Source organism: Bison bison, unplaced genomic scaffold (assembly GCF_000754665.1).
Source record: "Bison bison bison isolate TAMUID 2011002044 unplaced genomic scaffold, Bison_UMD1.0 scf7180017864040, whole genome shotgun sequence".
NCBI classification, from domain to species: domain Eukaryota; kingdom Metazoa; phylum Chordata; class Mammalia; order Artiodactyla; family Bovidae; genus Bison; species Bison bison.
This window is the reverse complement of record NW_011494612.1, coordinates 1,103,685-1,124,685: the sequence shown is the minus strand read 5'-3', so window position 1 is coordinate 1,124,685 and position 21,001 is coordinate 1,103,685. Positions and strand designations below refer to the sequence as shown.

The window sequence follows — 21,001 nt, the reverse complement described above, 5'->3', positions numbered from 1 at the left end:
AAGTTCCATTAAATTTTTTTAAAGGTAAAGTAAAATGGTCAGATTAGAGAAAATAATTGCACTGTCTGTGTAATATGATTTTAAATGGCTTTGTCCAAAAAACAAATGAAGGAAAATAAACAACACAAATAAACCAATAGATCTGTGAGGGAAACAAACACATTGATGACTCCCAGGAGTGCACAAAGGCCAATAAATGGTATAAATTAGGTCCATTTTGACCAGGAATCAGGAAACTGCAAGTGAAACACAGTAATTTATCTCCCTTGTTGGATTTGCAAAAAGAAGTGGAAAGTTCATATTATTTGGATTCATTGTGGGATTAGGAATCTGCATGTTCATTCTGCATTATTACTGGGAAATGTAAATAATATAGTTTCTTGGGAGAAAAAAAGCAGCTCATAGTGCAATGTGTCTCATGTGTGAGAGCACATACATGTAGGTAACTACAGACACCCTCACAGTGTATGCACAGGAAATGCCTGGAAATAGACAACCTAAAATTATAGCTACAATTATACATTTATAATCTAAAATTATAACTGCAAAGAAAATTTCTTCCCTATTTGGGATGTTAGTAGGCTATCAGGGAGGGTGAAGAGAGACTTTTTAGCTCTTCATTTTATGGTGTTATTTGAAATTTTGTTGCCATGTTTTATTTTTGTATTAGAACTCTAATAATAATAAATAAAATTCATGTTTATGACTACTAGTGTCAGAAAGATATTAGCTACTGTACTAATTAAAAATTTGTAAAACTTGAGTATGACCTAAATACTGTACCAAAATTTTCACTCCTTATTTGGATTCTTTACTAACAACAATTTTACTAAGTACAATAAGGGCCTAACCCTTAAAAGACTTCCATGTTATTCACACATAACTGAATATCAATCAATATATTTTATTATATCACCTAATCCAAAATGTGTAAGTTAATCATATGAATAATTTTATTGAAATGTTTACATGGTATACAAATTCATGGCTCTATTGAATGTCATTGTGCAGCTTTAATTATTTCATGGGCTAGAGCTAAAAGTGGAATTTAGAAAAGAAACTTATACAAGCTGCTGTCTTTTGTACACTTGCTTTTGAGGTAGGTTGGTTGAGCATCTGCTCCAGTGGGGCTTCTTGAGTTGTTTCAACTGTAGATTTCCCAGTGTGAGCTGGAGACACTGACAGCGTGTGGTCCCCTGATCATGATTCCACCGCTGGGCTGTGGTGGAGGATGGTGCTGTCCAACACAGAAGACAGCCCAGTCATCAGATCAGCTATTTAATAGATTCTCGATCTGGTGAAGAAAACTGACATATAAAAATGAGAGATTTATCCTGACCCACCTGAAACCTGTCATTTTGAATGGACTCTTCTCAAAGGAGAACAATATGCACATGTTATTGTTGACTTGATGTTGGCGAATTGGCTTTGTTTAAACGTTTTAGTACCTATCCAAGACTATTTTCCACTTCTATCCAGTCATCCTCATCCTGCAAGACCAGGTTGCACTCCACCTTCACCAGAATTCTTCTGCATTTGCTCCAGGTCACTAGCACTACTAGCTTTTCGGACATCCATTTCTCCCATATGTAGCTCTAAAAGTCTAACTTTAGCACTTATAATCCAGTCAATCAAATGGTATATATTCTTAGTCCATTTGAATTGCTATAACAAAATGCCACCAATTGTGTGGCTTATAAACTACAGAAGTTATATATTTCAGTATTTTGGATGATGACTGTTTTTGAGATCAGGGTGCTGCCAGCATGGCTGAGTTCTTACAGGGCCCTATATTGGGGTGTAGACAGCCGTCTTCCCCCAAGTCATCTCATGGTGGAAAGGATGAGGGAGCACTCTGGGGCCTCTTTTATTGGGGTTCTGATCCCAGGAATGAGACCTCAGCCCTAGTGGAGCTTCTCTGGTGGCTCAATGGTAAAGAATCTGGTTGCCAGTGCAGATGTTGTTTTGATTCCTGGGTCGAGAAGATCCCCTGGAGAAGAAAATGGCTACCCACTCCAGCATTCTTGCCTGGGAAATCCCATGGACAGAGAAGCCTGGTGGGCTACAGTCTATGAGGTCGCAAAGATTCGGATACAGCTGAGCAACTAAATCAGCACCACAACCACCAGCATCAGCTCTCATGACTGGATCACATCAGAGGCCGCACCCTTGATACCATCACATCAGACCTTAGGATCTCAACATGAGTTTTGGGGATGCAAGCATTCAGACTGTAGTGTTTATGTATTCACATTTAATCATTTAATACAGTCTCCCCTAGGAAGTAGCAGTTGAAGAAGAACTCATCTAAAATAGAACCCTGGGATGGGAATCCAGTGCTGAGTAGGATTTCTCAAAATCTAATATGCAAAGAGGCGTTCTAGGCAGAAGAAATGAGCAAGCTCACATGAGTTGACCAGCGTGGAACTTTCTGCAAATTCCTGGAGGTTCAGTGAAGGAGAGTGAATGGAAAGAGTGGAATGACCAGAAGGAAGTTTTCTAGAAATGGCATGGGCATAGACTGGAAAGGGCCTTGTGTGCTTTGCAAATATCTGAGATGCTATATATTTGTTTTCCATAGGAAATGATCAGGTGCATTAGACTTGTGCATTTTATCTATTATTGTCTTCCAATTTAAATTTATGTAAATTTGGAGTTTAAACTTTCTCAAGAGATTGGTAACATAAACTATTTGCTTATGCTTCCTTGTAACTTGTCTCAGATATTAATACATTTATGATAAAAGGTGATTAATAAATCTGCACACTTTGGAGATTTTAGAGTTTGATATGAGACTTTTAGTCTGTCATGGTTGACTGTTTTCATTTAACCTTAAGAATTATTTTTGTTGCCTTTTCAAGTCATAAGCCATCTCTTAAACCCTATGGGTTTTTATTGTGACAAATAATACATCAATAGGATATTTACACTTTCAAAAATTCACAGCTCTCAGAAAGGAAAGAAGAAATCAGAATTAATTATAATATTTTATATCACCATGAAAAAAGGTAAATTCTATCAATATCTCTCACACCATATTAATAGCATTGCTGCATTTCTTTCTTTTTTTTAATTTATGCTTTAGATACTCAGATTTTGAAGAAGCAAAGTGAACATTACAATAAGTTGACCCTCTTTTATTTAGTGAAATACAAATGTAAGAAAGCTTTGCAAAAGTTTCTACATTTAATAAATATTTTTGTAAACTCTTTGTTTTTTCCAAAAGCATTTATTGGAAAACCACTGATTTTATGGGCACACAGTTGGCAAGTTCATAATCTATTAGAATAGAGAGAAGAAAGACTTATTTTTCAATCATCCAAAGAAGTAAATGCTCTATTAGACACAGGACAAAGGACAAATGGTTGAGAATACAGAGATAAAGGAACTTGAAAGGCTTGGATGACAACTTTCATGATGCATCTTTAATAATGAGGTTGAAAGGAAAGAAAAGACTGAAAGTGAAGAAACAGTGAGAATCAGGCATAAAGTCATAAACATGGCCGGCAGGGACTGAAGGAGAGAGGTTTATTTGCCAATGGTGGGTGCTGATCAAAGGCAGTTCGAGGGTTGCTCAGGCTGGTCTTGTGAGCATGGCCCTGTTTCCATGGGTGAGAGATTTGAGACCACGTGTGCAGTGCTCAAGGTGAAAGCTAGGACAAGGGCAGGGCCACCTCAACTGAACAGCTCTCATTTATCCATGACTTTTTTTTTTAAATCATGGTGTTCTGTAGAAGACTTCTTTTGAGGAAAGGATTTCCATATAAATGAATGAATGAACAAAAACAACTTCTGTAGGGCATGGGGAGTCCACAAATAATCTGAAATGAAAAGTAACCCCATTAAGTTTTTTTGCTTTAAATAGAACTTTATTAACAATTTAAAGCAAAAAAAAAAAGGAGGAAATAATAGAAAAAATAAAGAAACCAGCCAGTATACTGCGTGCTTTCACGTGCTAGTCTCTTCAAGGAAGAAGCAAGCATTAGGAGGCAGGAGGTCAAGTGGACACAAACAAGCTGAAACATACCAGTTACAGAACTTGCCAGAAGTGAGAGGTGATGATGCAGGCAGTGAGGGGAGAGTAGGGACCCACAGGTTTCATTCTGAAATGCTTAGCAGGCAGTTGCCAGCCCAGCTGTGGTTTGAGAAAGAAGTGAAAGTGCTTTGTTTTTTTGTTTTTTTTTTTAATTGGAATGTAGTTGCTTTACAATGTTGTGTAAGTTTCTGCTGTACAGCAGCAGGATTCAGCTATAGGCACACATCTATCCCCTCTCTTTTGTGTTTCCTTCCCGTTTTGGTCACCGGAGAGCACTGAGCAGAGTTCCCTGAGCTGTGCAGTAGGTTCACACTAGTTGTCTATTTTATACATGGTATCAATAGTGTACGGGGCTTCCCAAGTGGCTGAGCGGTGAAGAATCTGCCTGCAAGTGCAGGAAATGTGGATTTGATCCCTGGGTCAAGAAGATCTCCTGGAGATGAAAATCGCAACCCACTCCAGTATTCTTGCCTGGGAAATCCCATGGAGAGAGGAGCCTGGTGGGCTGCAGTCCATGAGGTCACCAAAGAGTCAGACATTTGACTGAGCATGCCTGCAATAGTGTATATCAGAGTTTAAATTATGAAGCTGAAAGCTGTGAGGTTACAAGTTAGAGCTCGATTCAGTTCGGTCACTCAGTCATGTCTGAGCATTTGCCCACCCCCATGAACTGCAGCACGCCAGGCCTCCCTGCCCATCACCAACTCCCGGAGTTCACCCAGACTCATGTCCATTGAGTCGGTGATGGCATCCAGCCATCTCATCGGGCTGTCGGCCCCTTTTCCTCCTGCCCTCAATCTTTCCTAGCATCAGGGTCTTTTCAAATGAGTCAGCTCTTCATATCAGGTGGCCAAAGTATTGGAGTTTCAGCGTCAGTTAGAGTTGGTGCTGTGGAAATAAATCGTATCTTCCAGGGAGTGAGTAGAATCTGTCACCTTTTCTTCCTCCCCCTCTTGCGCTGCTACCTCCCAGGCGGAAAGTGACTAGCGCCTGTGATATAGTCTACATGCCTCGACTCGTGCCTTCCTCCAATCTAGGCAGAGAAAGACATTTAAAAATAAAATTAGTGAAGGCAGGTTTCTGGTTCTTTGAAACAACGACTGACTTGTTTGCAAACTTGAATTTCCTGGAAGACTGTGTGCATGGTCTGAGAAGATGAGAGAGAATGTGGGAATGACAGAAGCTGATAACTGAGAATCTGTAAGAGGAGCATTTTCCTTAAAAGACCAGCAGGAACCCAGTGACCTTGCAGTAAATTGGCAGCTACTGGCCTGTCACCAAGCAAACTGTTAACCCTGGGTGAGCTGACTGTCTGTCTTGCCTCCATCTGTCCTTCGCTTTCTCAGTGCTCATCGTCGTGGCCACGTGGCCATCGCTTGCCTGCTGTACTCTTCTCACCTCACCTGCCTCTGAGAACCAGTTATGATTCTTGTCCTCAGAATAAATCATGCTTGGCTATCTTTTTATTAATTTATCTGCCTTGCCCACCTGAAAGTAAACTGGAAAAACAGGGACTTGTCTATCTTATTCATAGGAACATCCCAGGTTTTAGTCTTTTTATCTACATCTGCATTCATAGTGTTGATGATCTCATCTTTCTAGCCCTTGGTCAGACCTCTCTCATGGGATCCAGACTTGCATATCCAATTACAGCTCCAACCATTCGGCATGGATGTCTCATAAGCATTGCACTTGTGTGTCCAAAACTGAACTGGTTTACTTTCAAAACCTGGTTCTTCCCAAGTCCATTCCCCCACTCAGCCTTAGAACCTTATAATCATCCTACAATCTTCCTTTTCCTTTATGGCACCCACATCCCATTGACAAGGAAATCCTATCAGCTCTACCTTCAAAACATGATTGGGTTCTGACCACTTCCTGCCACATCTCTGCTGATGTTCTGTCCAGGGTCTTACCTGTTTTGCTTTCTGCCACCCAACCCCCTCCTCACATAGCAGCCCAGCACCCAAACTAAAAGCCAAGTGGGCCCACTTCATCCTCTGTGCAGGGCCCTTAGGTGGCCCTTCATCACACTCAGAGATGGGCCATGGTCTGGATGGGATCTGATCCCATCCAGGGGGTCAGGACTCTCTCCCTTCTGACCCAGGGCCCAGGACTCTCTCTCCCTTCTCTCCCCACCCTCTCCACCAGATTGCCCCTACCCCAGCAGACTTTTTATTTTCTTGGGCTCCAAAATCACTGTGGAAGGTGACTATAGCCATGAAATTAAAAGATGATTGCTCCTTGGAAGAAAAGCTGTGATAAATCTAGACAGCATATTAAAAAGCAGAGACATCACTTTGCCAGCAAAGGTCTGTATAGTTAAGGTTATGGTTTTTCCAGTAGTCATGTATGGATGTGAGAGTTGGACCCTAAAGAAGGCTGAGCATTGAAGAATTGATGCTTTCAAATTGTGGTGCCAGAGAAGACTCCCAAGAGTTCCCTTGGACTGCAAGGAGATCCAACCAGTCCATCCTAAAGGAAATCAACCCTGAAGATTCAGTGGAAGGACTGATGCTGAAGCTGAAGTGCCAATTCTTTGGCTACCTGATGCAAAGAGCTGACTTATTGGAAAAGACCTTGATACTGGGAAAGATTGAGGGCAGGAGGAGAAGGGGAAGATAGAGGATGAGATGGTTGGATGGCATCACGGACTCAACGGACATGAGTTTGAGCAAACTTCAGGAGATGGTGGAGGACAGGGAAGCTTGGCATGCTGCACTCCGTGGGGTCACAAGATGCTGGGCACGACTGAGTGACTGAACAACAACAGCAGCCCACTCCCCACCCTGGCAGCCCACTCTCGCTCTGGCCTTCATCCTGCTGGTTTTGTCTTCAAGCAAGTTCTTCCCCAGATTATCAAGTGCTTCCTTCTTCTGTCTCAAGTCTTTCTTCACAGGCCACCTCCTGAGTCAGGCCTTCCCCCCGACCCCGTTTATTTGCCCCAAGCCAGTTCTTCTTTCTTTCTGCATTTTCTTCCCTGGCATGTGTCATCTTCCAACATTGTATATAGTCAGTCATTCATATTATATTCTCTCTTCTTCAGCTGGAATGTGCACTCTGCCAGAGCAGAGATTTTTGTCTATTTTGCTCATAAATAGCAGGTGAAAGTGAAAGTGAAGTCACTCAGTCGTGTCTGCCTCTTTGTGATCCCATGGACTGTCGTCTACCAGGCTTCTCTGTCCATGGGATTTTCCAGGCAAGAGTACTGGAGTGGGTTGCCATTTCCTTCTCCAGGGGAATCTTCCCAACCCAGAGATCAAACCCAGGTCCCCTGCATTGCAGGCAGATGCTTTACCCTCTGAGCCACCAGGGAAGCCCCAAAAATAGCAGGTACTCGGTAACTATTTTTTGAATAAATTAATGTTAAATGCTATGTTAATATTACCTTTTTCATAATAAAATGAGTCAATGTAACTTTAAGATGTGAAAACTTCAGCCTCTTAAAATATTCTAGAACTCTTTTCAATAATTTATATTTTGCTGTCTTTTACCTAGATCTCAAGTTTGCATATTCAAAGAAATTATCTGTTTCCTTAAAATAACATGCTGAGTGAGCATGATGAGAAATATCACTTTTTCTACAAATGAGCTCATTCTTTTCTGAGTGTTATTTATGGAACAGCTTTTACATGATTCAGGACATTCATGTGACAGTGGACCCTTGAACAACACGGGGGTCAAGGGTCCGGAGGACCTGGACACTGGCTCAGGGCTGAACCTGGTCCCTGGCCCTTCCCCCCAGCTCCCCTGTGCCAGTTTGATTCCTTGTTGGTTCAGCTCTCGCATTCTCAGGAAACCACGATAGGACTTAAGATAGAAAAGAAAAGATAAATATCCACTCATCAATTGTCTGCAAAATTAAGTTTTATAAAGTTTATTCAAATTTTAAATTATTGATATCTTGCTGTTTCTCTTTTTGTGTTTTTATTTTTATAATTAATTATAAAATTGTAAAAATTAAAATTTAAAAAACATTTAAAAATTTTAATGTTATAATGTTGTGTTGGGTCCTGCCACACAGCAACATAAATCAGCCACAATTATACATACGCCCTGTTCCTCCCTAGCCTCCCCTCACCCACCCCATCTCTCTAGGTTATCACAGAGTGTCAGATGGGGGTCCCTGTGCAATACAGCAACTTCTCACCAGGTGTAGGATGGGTATCTTACGCCTGATAGTGTACATATGCTGACGCTACTTTCTCCAGTCATCCATCCGTCTCCCTCCCCACTGTGCCCACAGGTCCATTCTCTACATCTGCGTCTCCATTCCTTCCCTGCAAGTAGGTTCATCAATACCATTTTTCTGGATTCCGTGTATATATATACATTAATATACTGTATTTGTTCTTCTCTTTCTGACTTACTTCGCTCTGTAGACTCACCCACCTCACCAGAGCTGACGCAGATTGTATGGCAGAGTTGTGCATATGTACCGCATCTTCTTTATCCATTCATCTGTTGATGGACCCTCGTGTATTGTACATAGTGATGCTATGAAAATCTATTCATAGAATCAACAGCTAATGTCTTGGGTATTTAATACATACTGGGACCCTGTAAATTGTGTTCTATGAAGCCAGTTGTTATAAACAGCTACCCTAAGAGATGGCTTTTATCACTGTGTTCAGTTTTAAGATAAGACAGATGTGCAGGAAGGAGGATGAGCTACTTGCCAAAGACCACAGAGTCAGAGACAGGGCAGCATCTGAACTCATCACTTTCTGGCATCAAGGTCTGAGCACTGGAACCTCCACAGGACACTGATTCCTAAACATGTCGACTTCCTCCCTCAAGTGATTATGTACAACTTTCTTTTCTTTCTTTCGGAAATGAGACTGAAATATATCAAATAAGACATGTGTTGTTGTAAAGGATTTAAATTCAATGAAGTGCTACTGAGAATGCTGGCAGCTCTAGAGGATTAGAATCAGTAAGATACAGAGATATAGGTAGAGATGGAGAAATTTATCATAAGAAGTTGACTCAGATTGATTACAGAGGCTGTGAAGCCCTCAGATCTGTAGTCAGCCAGCTGGAGACCCAGGGGCCCAAAGGGTGTGAATTCCAGTCCAGAGGCCAGCGGCCTCAAGACTCAGAAGGAGCTGATGCTTCCGTTCAAGACTGAGGATAGAAAGGAAGCTGATGTCCCAGTGTGAAAGCCGCCGGGCAAGATGTGTTCCGTCTCGCTTATAAGACGCTCAGCCTTTTCGACCTCCTCAGGCCTCCGACCTGTTGGAAGAGGCCCGCCCCCATCAGGGGAGGGCCACCTGCTCTCCTCAGTCCACCTGTTCCAGCATCACCTCACCCAAGAGCATCCTCACAGATGCACTCGGAATAAAGTCAGGTCAAAGGGCTGTGCATCCTGTGACACAGTCGAGCAGACGCACAGGAGGGTTCCACTTCAGCTGGTATAGCCTACTCTGTGGTGTCTCTCCAGGTTTTGTACTAATTAGGTCCTTGTATATGAACTGACACATTGCAGGCAAAATAAAGTTTTGGTTTTGTTTTGTTTTTCCTGCAGGTGACCTTAAGTATTCTTTTATTCCTTGTGCAAATTAAATGCCACTTTAAAAGTATTTTATTGTAGCAATCATTGTGAAACTTTAATACTAAAATTATATTTCTTATTATTTAAGCCCTCTGTGGAGGATACATCCATGGAAAGAGTGGAACAGTTCTTTCTCCTGGGTTTCCAGATTTTTACCCAAACTCTCTAAACTGTACATGGACCATTGAGGTGTCTCATGGAAAGGGTAAGAATATTACAGATTTCAAAAATATAAAATAATTAACTAGATGCCAACATGGGAACAAAAAATATTGATGTGTGAACAAGTAAGATAACTAATTTCCTCATATATGTTTCAATTACTAAGTGATTTTTAATAAGATTCTAGAAAAAATAATCTAAATTATTGGTACATTCAAGCAAAAGTTGATTCCTTATTTTATTCTCTATTGATCAGATAACTTGAACAACTTTTTACTTGTGAACATAAGCTTGAAAATCAGGTGCAATGCTAAAGAAAAGAGGCATGCATTATACAACATGTGAATAACACTTAAATAAAAGGAGATAAATAATTATCTAACTTCTCATTTCCATGATAAATCTAAGCCTCATTCTTGTACTTGCCATGTGTTCTAAGTCTGATGAGGATTATTACACATAATGAGTAATTGTATGTTAAGGAGAACTTGGCTTTGAAGGAAATTGAAAAAGAAAAAAAGAATAAGCAAGTTATGAGTGACCAGGGTTTTGTAATCATAAAAATAAATATTTTCGTTAAAAAGATCTCTTCATGGTTAATTATATTCATTATGTATAGGAATTCAGACATAATGCTTTGTGAGTATAGCTACTAGGGGATCATATTCCCAAAGGGCCACATGAAACTAGGTTTTCACAACTCTCTTCCCTCACTTGTGCAAGTTTCTATATTAAACCTCCAAGCCTGGTGTTTCTAAAGGACATGTTTACTATCAATTGGAAAGTGGTCTGGTCCTTGTCTCCTTAGTCACAAACGCTTGCCCTGAGAGGCTGTGCACAGTCCACTGAACCCTGCTGCTGAGTTTAGTTATGTGTTTATGTTGGAACCTGCATCCGTAGCTCGCTGTATATCCCTGTGTCTAATCTGTATCTGTATCTATACCTACATATACCGAGACATTGGGTTTTGCTGTTTATTCCTTCTTCTCTTTTATTCCTAAAGCCATCCTCTTTCTACCTGTTCTCTGTAATTTTCTTTCAAAACTTCATAATTCAGATTGCATTTCAAGATTATATTTTGACTCAATACTTTGATGCCCAGGAAGAATTCTTTGCCCAGTTATTGATTCTATCAATACCCCCTTACTCCCCTCTCTGCCCTTTCTCTCTCTGTCTCTCTCTCTCCATCTGCCTCTTCCTCTCACCGACTCCACCTCTGTCTCCATCGCTGTCTCTCTCTCTCTCTCTGTCTCCATCTCTGACTCTCTGTCACCCTCTCCCTTTCTCTCTCTCTGTCTCCCTCTCACCATCTCCATTTCTCTCTCTCTCCCTGTCTCTCTCTATCTGTCTCTCTCTGTCTCTGTCTGTCTCTCTCTTTCTCTCTGTCTCTCTCTGTCTGACTGTCTGTCTCTCTCTCTGTCTCTCTGTGTGTCTCTCTCTGTCTCCCTCTCACCGACTCCATCTCTGTCTCTCAGGAGTCCAGATGATCTTCCATACCTTTCACTTGGAGAGTTCCCACGACTACCTGCTGATCACCGAGGATGGGAGCTTCTCGGAGCCGGTGGCCAGGCTCACGGGCTCGGTGCTGCCTCACACCATCAAGGCGGGTTTGTTTGGAAACTTCACAGCCCAGCTTCGGTTTATATCAGACTTTTCCATTTCCTATGAGGGCTTCAACATCACGTTTTCAGGTATGTCGGATCTTATTTTCTCGGGCAGTAATTGTACCATTGTGTGAGCATGCACACGTGTGTGTGTGTGTGTGTGTGTGTGTGTGTGTGTTTACAGGTAAACAGCTGACCAGTGGGAAGATCTAGTTGATGTGGAGGAGGAGGTGAGACCAACGAACAGTTGCCTGGCAGCCCCAAGACATTGTTTGCTGCACACCAACTATAAATTCTCATCCCCCCAAATTTGCTAATATCACTGCCGTCTCAGCCTCTTGTCATCAGTGCTACCAAAACCTCTAAGGACACTGTCCTTACTGGGGAATGTGCTCAGAATTCACTGTGGTCTCATTGTTTTGGGTCCTGTCTTCCAGGAGACCCAGTACTTGTGATGAGAGCCACCTTTAGGATGGAAAAAATGTGACCATGCACAATCGAGGATGAGCTTCTTGTTAACCTTAATGCCATCATGAAAGCAAGAAAACCATACTCCAAAATTAAGAAACATTTCTACCTTTATTATAAAACATAGATAATACCTTATGAGAGGTTTATGTAGAGGTTTATGTAGTTTCAGCCATTGTCTGTATGTGTTAGATTGCTAAGAACAGTATTAATATATTTTTACAGGTGAAAAAAACAAGTACAGACAGTTCACTGGTCAAACATGTGGGGAATAATTTTAATCACATAAGCAAACAGTGTTCCACAAGCATCAGGGTCAGATGTCCCACTGGGTCTCAGATGCACCCCAGCTGGCAGAGGCAATCACTGCTCTGAGACAACTGACTGGTGTAAACAACTATATTAATCTCCATTTGTGTATCTGATGCTTTGGCAAATAAAATTGTTTCCTACATCACATTTCATTACCCAGAGCTAAAGTAGTTTTCATAAGGTGATCTCTGAGTCCTGTAATTACAAGTAGTTTCTTCTATTTTTATTGTTCCAGTTAATTCCCTAATAACCTGTGATGCAACTCATCAGATTCTCTGCTAAAATATCTGAATATTTATGTTATCTCCTGTTCTGAGGCTAAAAGTCTTTGTAGAAGTATTTCCTCATTCCTCCTTCACATCAAAACTGTTCCAGTCCAGTATCTTACACATAGTAGGAATTAGTTAAGTTGTCAATAAACACTTGCTAAATATCACATGATCATTAAAATATATAAAATGAAATACTGTCTTTTTTAGCTTTATTGAAGTATGATTTTCAAATTGAAATGTTATTTAAAAAAAAAAAGACTTCTTAGGGATTTTAAGATTCTCTGAATCATATTATACTCCCTGTAATTATGACCAATTGTCATTTATCTTAATCTGACTATGTTGATTTTTCCTGTTATTTCACTGAATTAATGGAGCTTTCCAGACAGGTTCAGACTACTTGGTATCATCGAAATTTGCCACAATCAATGGTAATCATGAAATTGGCCGCTTTCTATATCAAAGACTTAAATCTTCCTAACGCTAATACCTAAATCCGTCTCTCTGTGTGTTCTCCCGTGATGGATCTCAATTAGAATCACTGTGAGACTATCACTCCACTCTCTTTCTCCTTTCATCGTGATCCAAAATGAATTTAAGCAGAATACTCCAAAGACAGAAATTGGCAGTGGCCAGTCTGTGGATCTGCGCTGTAGATGTTTCTCAGGCATCTGTGCAACCTCTATCCATTCTGCACCATCTCTTTCTTAGTCCCATCCCTCCCCACACACAGCTGCAAGTGACACAGCTACCGGGAGGCTTTTGACTCCAGGAGTCAGAGGGCAGGTGTAAAGTTGGCTGCGTCCTTCCATAAACTTCCTCAACAAAAAAGCAAGGGGACAACAGGAACAGCAACACACGCGTTCCTGTGTCTTTGTAGCTCTTTCGGGCAGTTTTAAAGTAGTTTTAAATTTTAAGACCAAAGTGGCAACACTTTTTGAGCATGTGTAACAATTCATGTGTGCACAACCCATAGAACGTAGTCTATAAGACTTGCACGAGGAGTCACGTTTGTCTACACTATATCACACATGCACACTCAGACATTCGGGCTAAGAACAAAATACACTGAAACAGGGCTGTGAACGATTGCCAGTGACACTAACACAATGGAGTTTATTTTTTCGGCCCAAAGAAGTAACAACTTTATTGTGCAAATGAAGCATTTGCCTATCTGAGGATTTTTCAGATATTTGTACCAAATCAGTATGCTCTTATATCTGGATTTTTTTTTTCCTTGTTGATCTGGTTTGTTTCTGTCCTTTTTAGAAAGTTTATTGAAGTGAGTTCTTAGGAGGCCCAGTGGGTAAAGAATCTGTCTGCCAATGCAGGAGACACAAGAGACCTGAGTTTGATCCCTGAGTTGTAAAGATCCCCTGGAGAAGGGAATGTCTATCTGCTCCAGTATCCTTGCCTGGAGAATCCCATCGACAGGAGAGCCTGGTGGGCTACAGTCCGTGGGGTCACAAAGAGCAGACACACCCGAGTGCACCTGCACGCACAGACGTTAAAGGAGCATTTGTGTCTCCCAGTCAGTGTCCCTGCAGATAATGAGGGGGTATCGGGAGAGAAGAATTCAGACAAGAAGTCATGTTTGTCTGTATGTATCACACATTATCTGTCCCTGCAGATAATGAGGGGGTATCGGGAGAGAAGAACTCAGACAAGGAGTCATGTTTGTCTGTATGTATCACACATTATCTGTTCCTGCAGATAATGAAGGGATATCGGGAGAGAAGAACTCAGTACTCCAGAATGTTTAGGTCAGGCTGTCCACCTTCCCAGATCCATCTGCTCTACTTTGAGCGCCCATTTCTGACCATTCTCTGTGTCCACTTACTATTCCCACCTCCCTTCGCCACACCTCCTATGATTCTGCCTTCTGAATGCCAACTTTCTGTGAGTTCACATAATTTCCTGGTCATCCTCTTCAAAAGATGAGAATCTGGGCAGCTCAGCGCCTTTACAGATGTGGTTTCCTCTTCATTCAAGGCCTTTCTTCATCCCTCACCAGGCAAACTCCTCCCTCCAGAGGTCCAGTACTGTCTGTTCTTCCCAGGAAGTCTACCGTCCTGTTTTGGTATGACAAATAAATATTTATTGGGTTGAATTAAGTGATATTACTTTTCCCCTTTCTGGGCCATATTAAAAATAAGTCAAATTAATGATCATATTTCCAGAGTGACCAGAGTAGTTTGAATATGTCAGAGATCCAGAATAGAGTTTTTACCTAAACGAAAAACAGGACAAAGACAATGTGGCAAGCGTGGCACTTGCACGTTGACCAGTCAATTGGGTGAGGCAAGGGAAAAATGGGGAAGGAGATTTCTTCTTATGAGGTCAGGACACGAGTGATAAAACTTGTCGGTGATGAGAGTAGAAAACGTGGATTTAAATTGAGAAATACTGGGGGAATGATAGTTGAATTTACTATGTTTATTGAGAGTGAAGAATCCACAGTTAAGAGAGCTGGAAATAGGGAAGGGGAGGCAATTGTTTTCAGAAGAACCAGCACACTTTCCCACCACCTTAGGAGAACCTGTCTTTTGTCTCCCCTTCATCGAAATATTGCTCATTCTTTACCTGTCACTTTAACTTCTTTGAAACTCTTTCTGTCATTCAAATCTCTGATGGTGGTCACCATTTGATCCTATCTGACTAAGCACTGGGCATTAGACACTGAAGAAAAAGGCAAGAAGGAGAAAAATGGTCTGAAGGATGTACCTTGAGACCAATGACACTGCAGATGCAACTGTACTGTTATAATTGAGGCTTGAAAGAATCAACACCACAGAATGAGACAAATATACAGTGTTATTAGCTCTGGTACTTTGTACATTTAATCCCCCAATGCAGCAAAACACCAGACATTAATCTTTTTTTTTCTTGATTACTAAATTAGCACCTTCTTCCTGAGTACTTTGCAGAAATTTCCAGCAGTTTCCAGAACGTTTTCTATTGCATTTCAATAAAACATGGCTTAAAATTGAAACATAGGCAGGTTATAGTTTTGCTGTTCCATACTGAGGTGTATTTTAGGAGTGGAATTGGTTATGATAAATTTTCCACCAGCAAAACCCTGTGATGTTGCTTTTAGTTTCTGCTCCACGGGGTCTTGTTTATCTAAATCACCTTTAAGAAGAGGACAGTAACTGACTTCAGCAATTAGATGTGTCACTAGAATAAGTCCATACTGTTAAAGTGACAGTTCTAAATGGATCAGGTTATTAAAATGTTATACATCTATTTTTTTTTGAATATTGATTTATTTGCCTGCACTGGGTCTAGTTGCAGCATGTGAGGTCTAATCCCCTGGCCAGGGATTGAGCCTGGGCGCCCTGCTTTGGGAGCACAATGTCTCAGCCACTGGACAACCAGGGACGTCCCTACATCTACTTTTTTAAATACTGTAAGTAAGTAAATAAGTGAAGTCGCTCAGTCGTGCCCGACTCTTTGTGACCCTGTGGACTGCAGCCTACCAGCCTCCTCCATCCATGGGATTCTCCAGGCAAGAATACTGGAATGGGTTGCCATTTCCTTCTCCAGGGGATCTTCCCGACCCAGGGATTGAACCCAGGTCTCCCACATTGCAGGCAGACGCTTTAACCTCTGAGCCACCAGGGAAGCCCTTTTAAACACTATAAGTTGTTCTATTTGTCATGTGAAAACCTATAGTGCAAAGAGCAGCAATCCATGTGACAGTCACAGTAGAGTCTGGGGGAAAAAATATATGTCTAGTGATTTACTTTTTAAAAATTAATAGCAGCTTTGGATTCTTGCCAAGTGATGTTTGAGTGTTTACACAGGTTCCCACATATGCTTTGTCCCTTCCTGTCTCAGAGTACGACCTCGAGCCATGTGATGACCCTGGCGTCCCGGCCTTCAGCAGAAGAATCGGCTTTCACTTCGGAGTCGGGGACGCACTGACCTTCTCCTGCTTCCCGGGCTACCGCTTAGAAGGTGCTACCAAGCTCACGTGCCTGGGTGGGGGCCGCCGTGTGTGGAGTGCACCTCTGCCAAGGTGTGTGGGTAGGTGGTCACACGCTTTCATTTCATTCATCCAGGGGACAGGGCGTGGTGCAGTCAGCGCGCAGGGCCCCTGGGCCAGGGAGGGGTGAGGGCCACCCGCTGGGATGGACAGAGGCTCCACTTCCCAGGGCAGGGGGACAGGACCCCCTCTGGGCTGTGGTTACCTCGGTGACAAAGCCAGCCCCTTTCAGCTCTAAAACCTCATGACTGAATGGGGCTGAAACTGAAGCCTATGCCAAGTGTAGTAATGAGGAAGAATATATATATATAAACGTATACACTGTGTACCTGGGACAAAGGAAAAAGAAAAAGCTAGAAGGCAGGCTGTATTACCACAACCTTTGACAATTCTGTTGCTTAAAAGCAGTGAGCCTCTGCTGGTGACAATTTAAAGTGCTGGTTTTGTTGTGTCTTTACACTCTGATTAGAGGATTGTGCGTACTCCTGCAAACTGGGCGTGCTAGCAGTTGTAATGCTGGATTAGTTTTCTCCCTGTGTTGTCGAGGAATTCAAGCGGTCTTTCTGTAGAGCTGTATGAATCTTTATCTAGGTATTTGGAACGAGGCACTGTGCTGAGACTGTGGAATTCAGGATGCCCATTCCATGGGGTGTATTTGTTGTTAACCTGAGCCTGTGCTGCTGTGAGGAGTTCATCAGAGAATCGATCTGGTGCTCAGAGTTTAAACAAGAAAGCTTGGCTGAAGGTCTGGCTAGTCTAGTCATTAGCTCCAGGGGCAGTGTCTTCTGCCTGCCCTCTGCCGTGCTGCTCAGCATGAGAAGGGCTTGCAGTCTATCCTGTAGAGCTACCAAGCATGGCTAATGTCACAGCATTATGGCATCTGTCTAGTTAGGACCCTCAGACCCCTTCACTGTGAGCCTTCTGAGTTCTTGAGGAGCCCCTGGTACCCTCCACGTGCCTCTTACCACCTGATACACTAGAGCCTGGTGGGCAAGTTGTGAAACTGAAATTTCATAACCCATAAAAATACTGAATTGTTAACTTCATAAACCATACTTTTTCCAAAGAACAGAATCTCTTTAATTATTTAGAAATATTACGTGATTCAAAAGTCAATACCGTCTTTTTGAGTTTGAATGTGGCATAGACAGTAGGGTAGTGAGGACTTTAATATAAAAAATTAGACAAATGAACATGAAATGTATCATCTCTGCTTCCTGCTGGGGTGCATATCTGACCTTTGTACGATCTGACTTTCTCCTAAAACAGTAGTTCTCACTTTTTTTTTTTAGTTATGGATTTTATTTGAGAATTGGATGCCAATTTTGAGCATGGCCTAAATGAAAAAGGAATACTTTCTAAGAAAATTATTTTCTAGATGATCCTAGATGTTCTAAGAGTTGCCTAGAATCCATTTACCTCAAATTAGAAATTACTGAACAAGATGGTTAAAATCTGGAGAAAAAACTCCCAACCCAATGAAGTTGAAGATGTATTCCTCATTGTAACATTGTCTATCAATTATAATATTCTATTTGCCTTTATTCTATTTTATCTAGATTCATTCTTCTTATCTTGGGTTTTGCATCATTGCCTTAAGTGTAAAATGAGGAGCAACTGGGGTTGAACTAATGGTTAATATTTCTAGACCAGCACAGCTCTGAACTCTTTGCATGTGTCAGATCCATTCTACAGAAGGGAACACTAAGAGCCTAAGACCTTTGCCCACCAGTACAATTAGCAAGATTCCAACACTAGGCTTTCACCCCAGCACTGAGATAGCACAGTGGCTTGGGCTGAGGCTGTTTTATATTTTTCCTCTTGTGTTTCACCAGCTGCTCCCCCAAAATTTCCTTCCAGCCCATCTGGCCACAAGAGACCTTTGAATAGCCGTGTTATTGTTCAGTCGATAAGTCATGCCCTACTCTTGTGACAGCATGAAACACTACTGCATGCCAGGCCTCCCTGTTCTTCACTATCTCCTGGCGTTTTCTCAAAATCACATTCATTGAGTCAATGATGCCATCCAACCATCTCATCCTCTGTCACCCACTTCTTCTCCTGCCCTCAATCTTTCCCAGCATCAGGTCTTTTCCAATGATCCAGCTCTTTCCATCAGGTCAGCAAAGTTTTGGAGCTTTAGCTTCAGCATCAGTTCAGTTCAGTTGCTCAGTCGCGTCCGATTCTTTGTGACCCCATGGACTGTAGCACGCCAGACCTCCCCGTCCATCACCAACTCCCGGAGTTTACTCAAACTCATGCCCATTGAGTCAGTGATGCCATCCAACCTCTCATCCTCTTTTCCTCCCACCTTCAATCTTTCCCAGCATCAGGGTCTTCTCCAATGAGGCAGTTCTTTGCATCAGGTGACCAAAGTACTGGAGTTCCAGCTTCAACATCATTCCTTCCAATGAACCTTCAGGATTGATTTCCTTTAGGATTGACTGGTCTGATCTTGCTGTCCAAAGGGACTCTCAAGAATCTTCTCCAGCACCACAGTTTGAAAGCATCAGTTCTTTGGCACTTACTCTTCTTTCTGGTTCAACTCTCACATCCATACATGATTAGTGGAAAAAACATAGCTTGGACTATGCAAACTTCTGTCAGCAAAGTGACATCTCTGGTTTTTAATACACTGTCTAGTTTTGGCACAGCTTTTCTTCCAAGGAGTAAGCATCTTTTAATTTCATGGCTTCAGTCATTGTTTACAGTGATATTGGAGCCCAAGAAAATAAAGTCTGTCACTGTTTCTACCTTTTCCCCATCTATTTGCCATGAAGTGATGGGACTAGATGCCATGATCTTAGTTTTTTGAATGTTGAGTTTTAAGCCAGCTTTTTCACTCTCCTCTTTCACCTTCATCAAGAGGCCCTTTAGTTCCTCTTCACATTTTGCCTTTAGAGGGGTATTATCTGCATATATGAGGTTTTTGATATTTTTCCCAGCTTCTTGATTCCAGCTTGTGCTTCTTCTAGCCCAGCATTTCTCTTGATATACTCTGTGTATAAGTTAAATAAGCGGGGTGATGATACACAGCCTTGTTGTACTCCTTTCCCAATTTTGAACCAGTCTGTTGTTCCATGTCCAGTTCTAACTAGTGCTTCTTGTCCTGCCTGCATACAGGTTTCTCAGGAGGCAGGTAAGGTGGTCTGGTATTCCCATCTCTTTAAGAATTTTCCACAGTTTGTTGTGATCCACACAAAGGCTTTAGCATAGTCAATGAGGCAGATATTTTTTTTTAATCCCCTTGCTTTTTCTATGATCCAGCAAATGTTGGCAATTTGATATCTGGTTTGTATGCCTTTTCTAAACCCAGTTTGTACATCTGGAAGTTCTAAGTTCATGTACTGTTGAAGCCTATCTTAAAGGATTTTGAGCATTACCTTGCTAGCATATGAAATGAGTACAATCGTACAGTAGTTTGAATATTATCTGGCACTGCCTTTCTTTGGAATTGGACTGAAAACTGATGTTTTCCAGTCCACAGCCACTGCTAAGATTTTCAAATTTGTACACTTACTGAGTGCAGCACTTTAACAGCATCATCTTTTAGGACTTGAAATAACTCAGCTGGAATTCCATCACCTCCACTAACTTTGTTTGTAGTAATACATACTAAGTCTCAATTGTCTTCACATTCCATAATGCCTGATTTTAAGTGAGTGACCACACCATCTTGGTTATCCAGGTCATTAAGACCTTTTTGGTATAGTTCTGTGTTTCACTGCCCCCTCTTCTTAATCTCTTCTGTTTAATCTCTTAATCTGCCTCTGTTACGTCCCTACCATTTCTGTCCTCTACTGTGCCCTTCTTCTTGTGAAATGTTGCCTGGATAGCTACAGTTTTCTTGCACAGATCTCTAGTCTTTCCCATTCTGTTGTTTTCCTCTACTTCTTCATGTTATTCATTTAAAAAGGCTTGCTTATATCTCCTTACTATTCTTTGAAAGTCTGCATTCAGTTGGGTATATCTTTCTCTTTTGCCTTTTGCATCTTCTGTTTTCTCAGCTATTTGTAACGTCTCCTCAGACAACCATTTTGCCTTCTTACATTTCTGGGATGGTTTTGGTCACTGCCTCCTGTATAATGTTACGGACCTCCTTCCATAGTTCTTCAGGCACTCTGTCTACCATATCTAATTCCTTGAATCTATTTGTCACCTTCACTGTATAATCATAAGGAATTTGATTTAGGTCATACTTGAATGAACTAGTGGTTTTCCCTACTTTCTTCAATTTAAGCCTGAATTTTAAGCAATAAGAAGTTCATGATCTGAGCCACAGTCAGTCAGTTCCGGGTCTTGCTTTTGCTGACTGTATAGAACTTCTCCATCTTTGGCTGCAAAGAATAGAGTCCATCTAACTAACCACATTTCCAAAGGCAATAAAACCCAGCAGGTGACCCACCTGGCACTTGGGGATTCCTGCCCCCCCACCCTTTCCCTCATTCTTCACATCTGAATAGTGGTAGTTCTCAAGATTCTGCTTCCCCCAGGGCTCCTCTCTACCTGGCCTAGAGAAGGCTTCACCTTCACACCCTGAAGATGCTCCTGCCTCCAGGACTGCCCACCGGGGGGGCCGCAGCCCCAGAGTGATCTGTCTGAATT

The 21,001-nt window shown here is 41.7% G+C and overlaps 1 protein-coding gene across 1 annotated transcript in view; it reads left to right on the top strand.

The window, feature by feature from the left end:
* Nucleotides 1-21,001, top strand: part of LOC104985211 (CUB and sushi domain-containing protein 1) — a 559,353-nt gene that overhangs the window by 107,436 nt on the left and 430,916 nt on the right. The window contains exons 9-11 of the mRNA XM_010835275.1: nt 9,679-9,795; nt 11,228-11,443; nt 16,249-16,437. Of these exons, the coding sequence (XP_010833577.1) occupies nt 9,679-9,795; nt 11,228-11,443; nt 16,249-16,437 (522 nt within the window). The remainder of the gene's footprint in view (nt 1-9,678; nt 9,796-11,227; nt 11,444-16,248; nt 16,438-21,001) is intronic.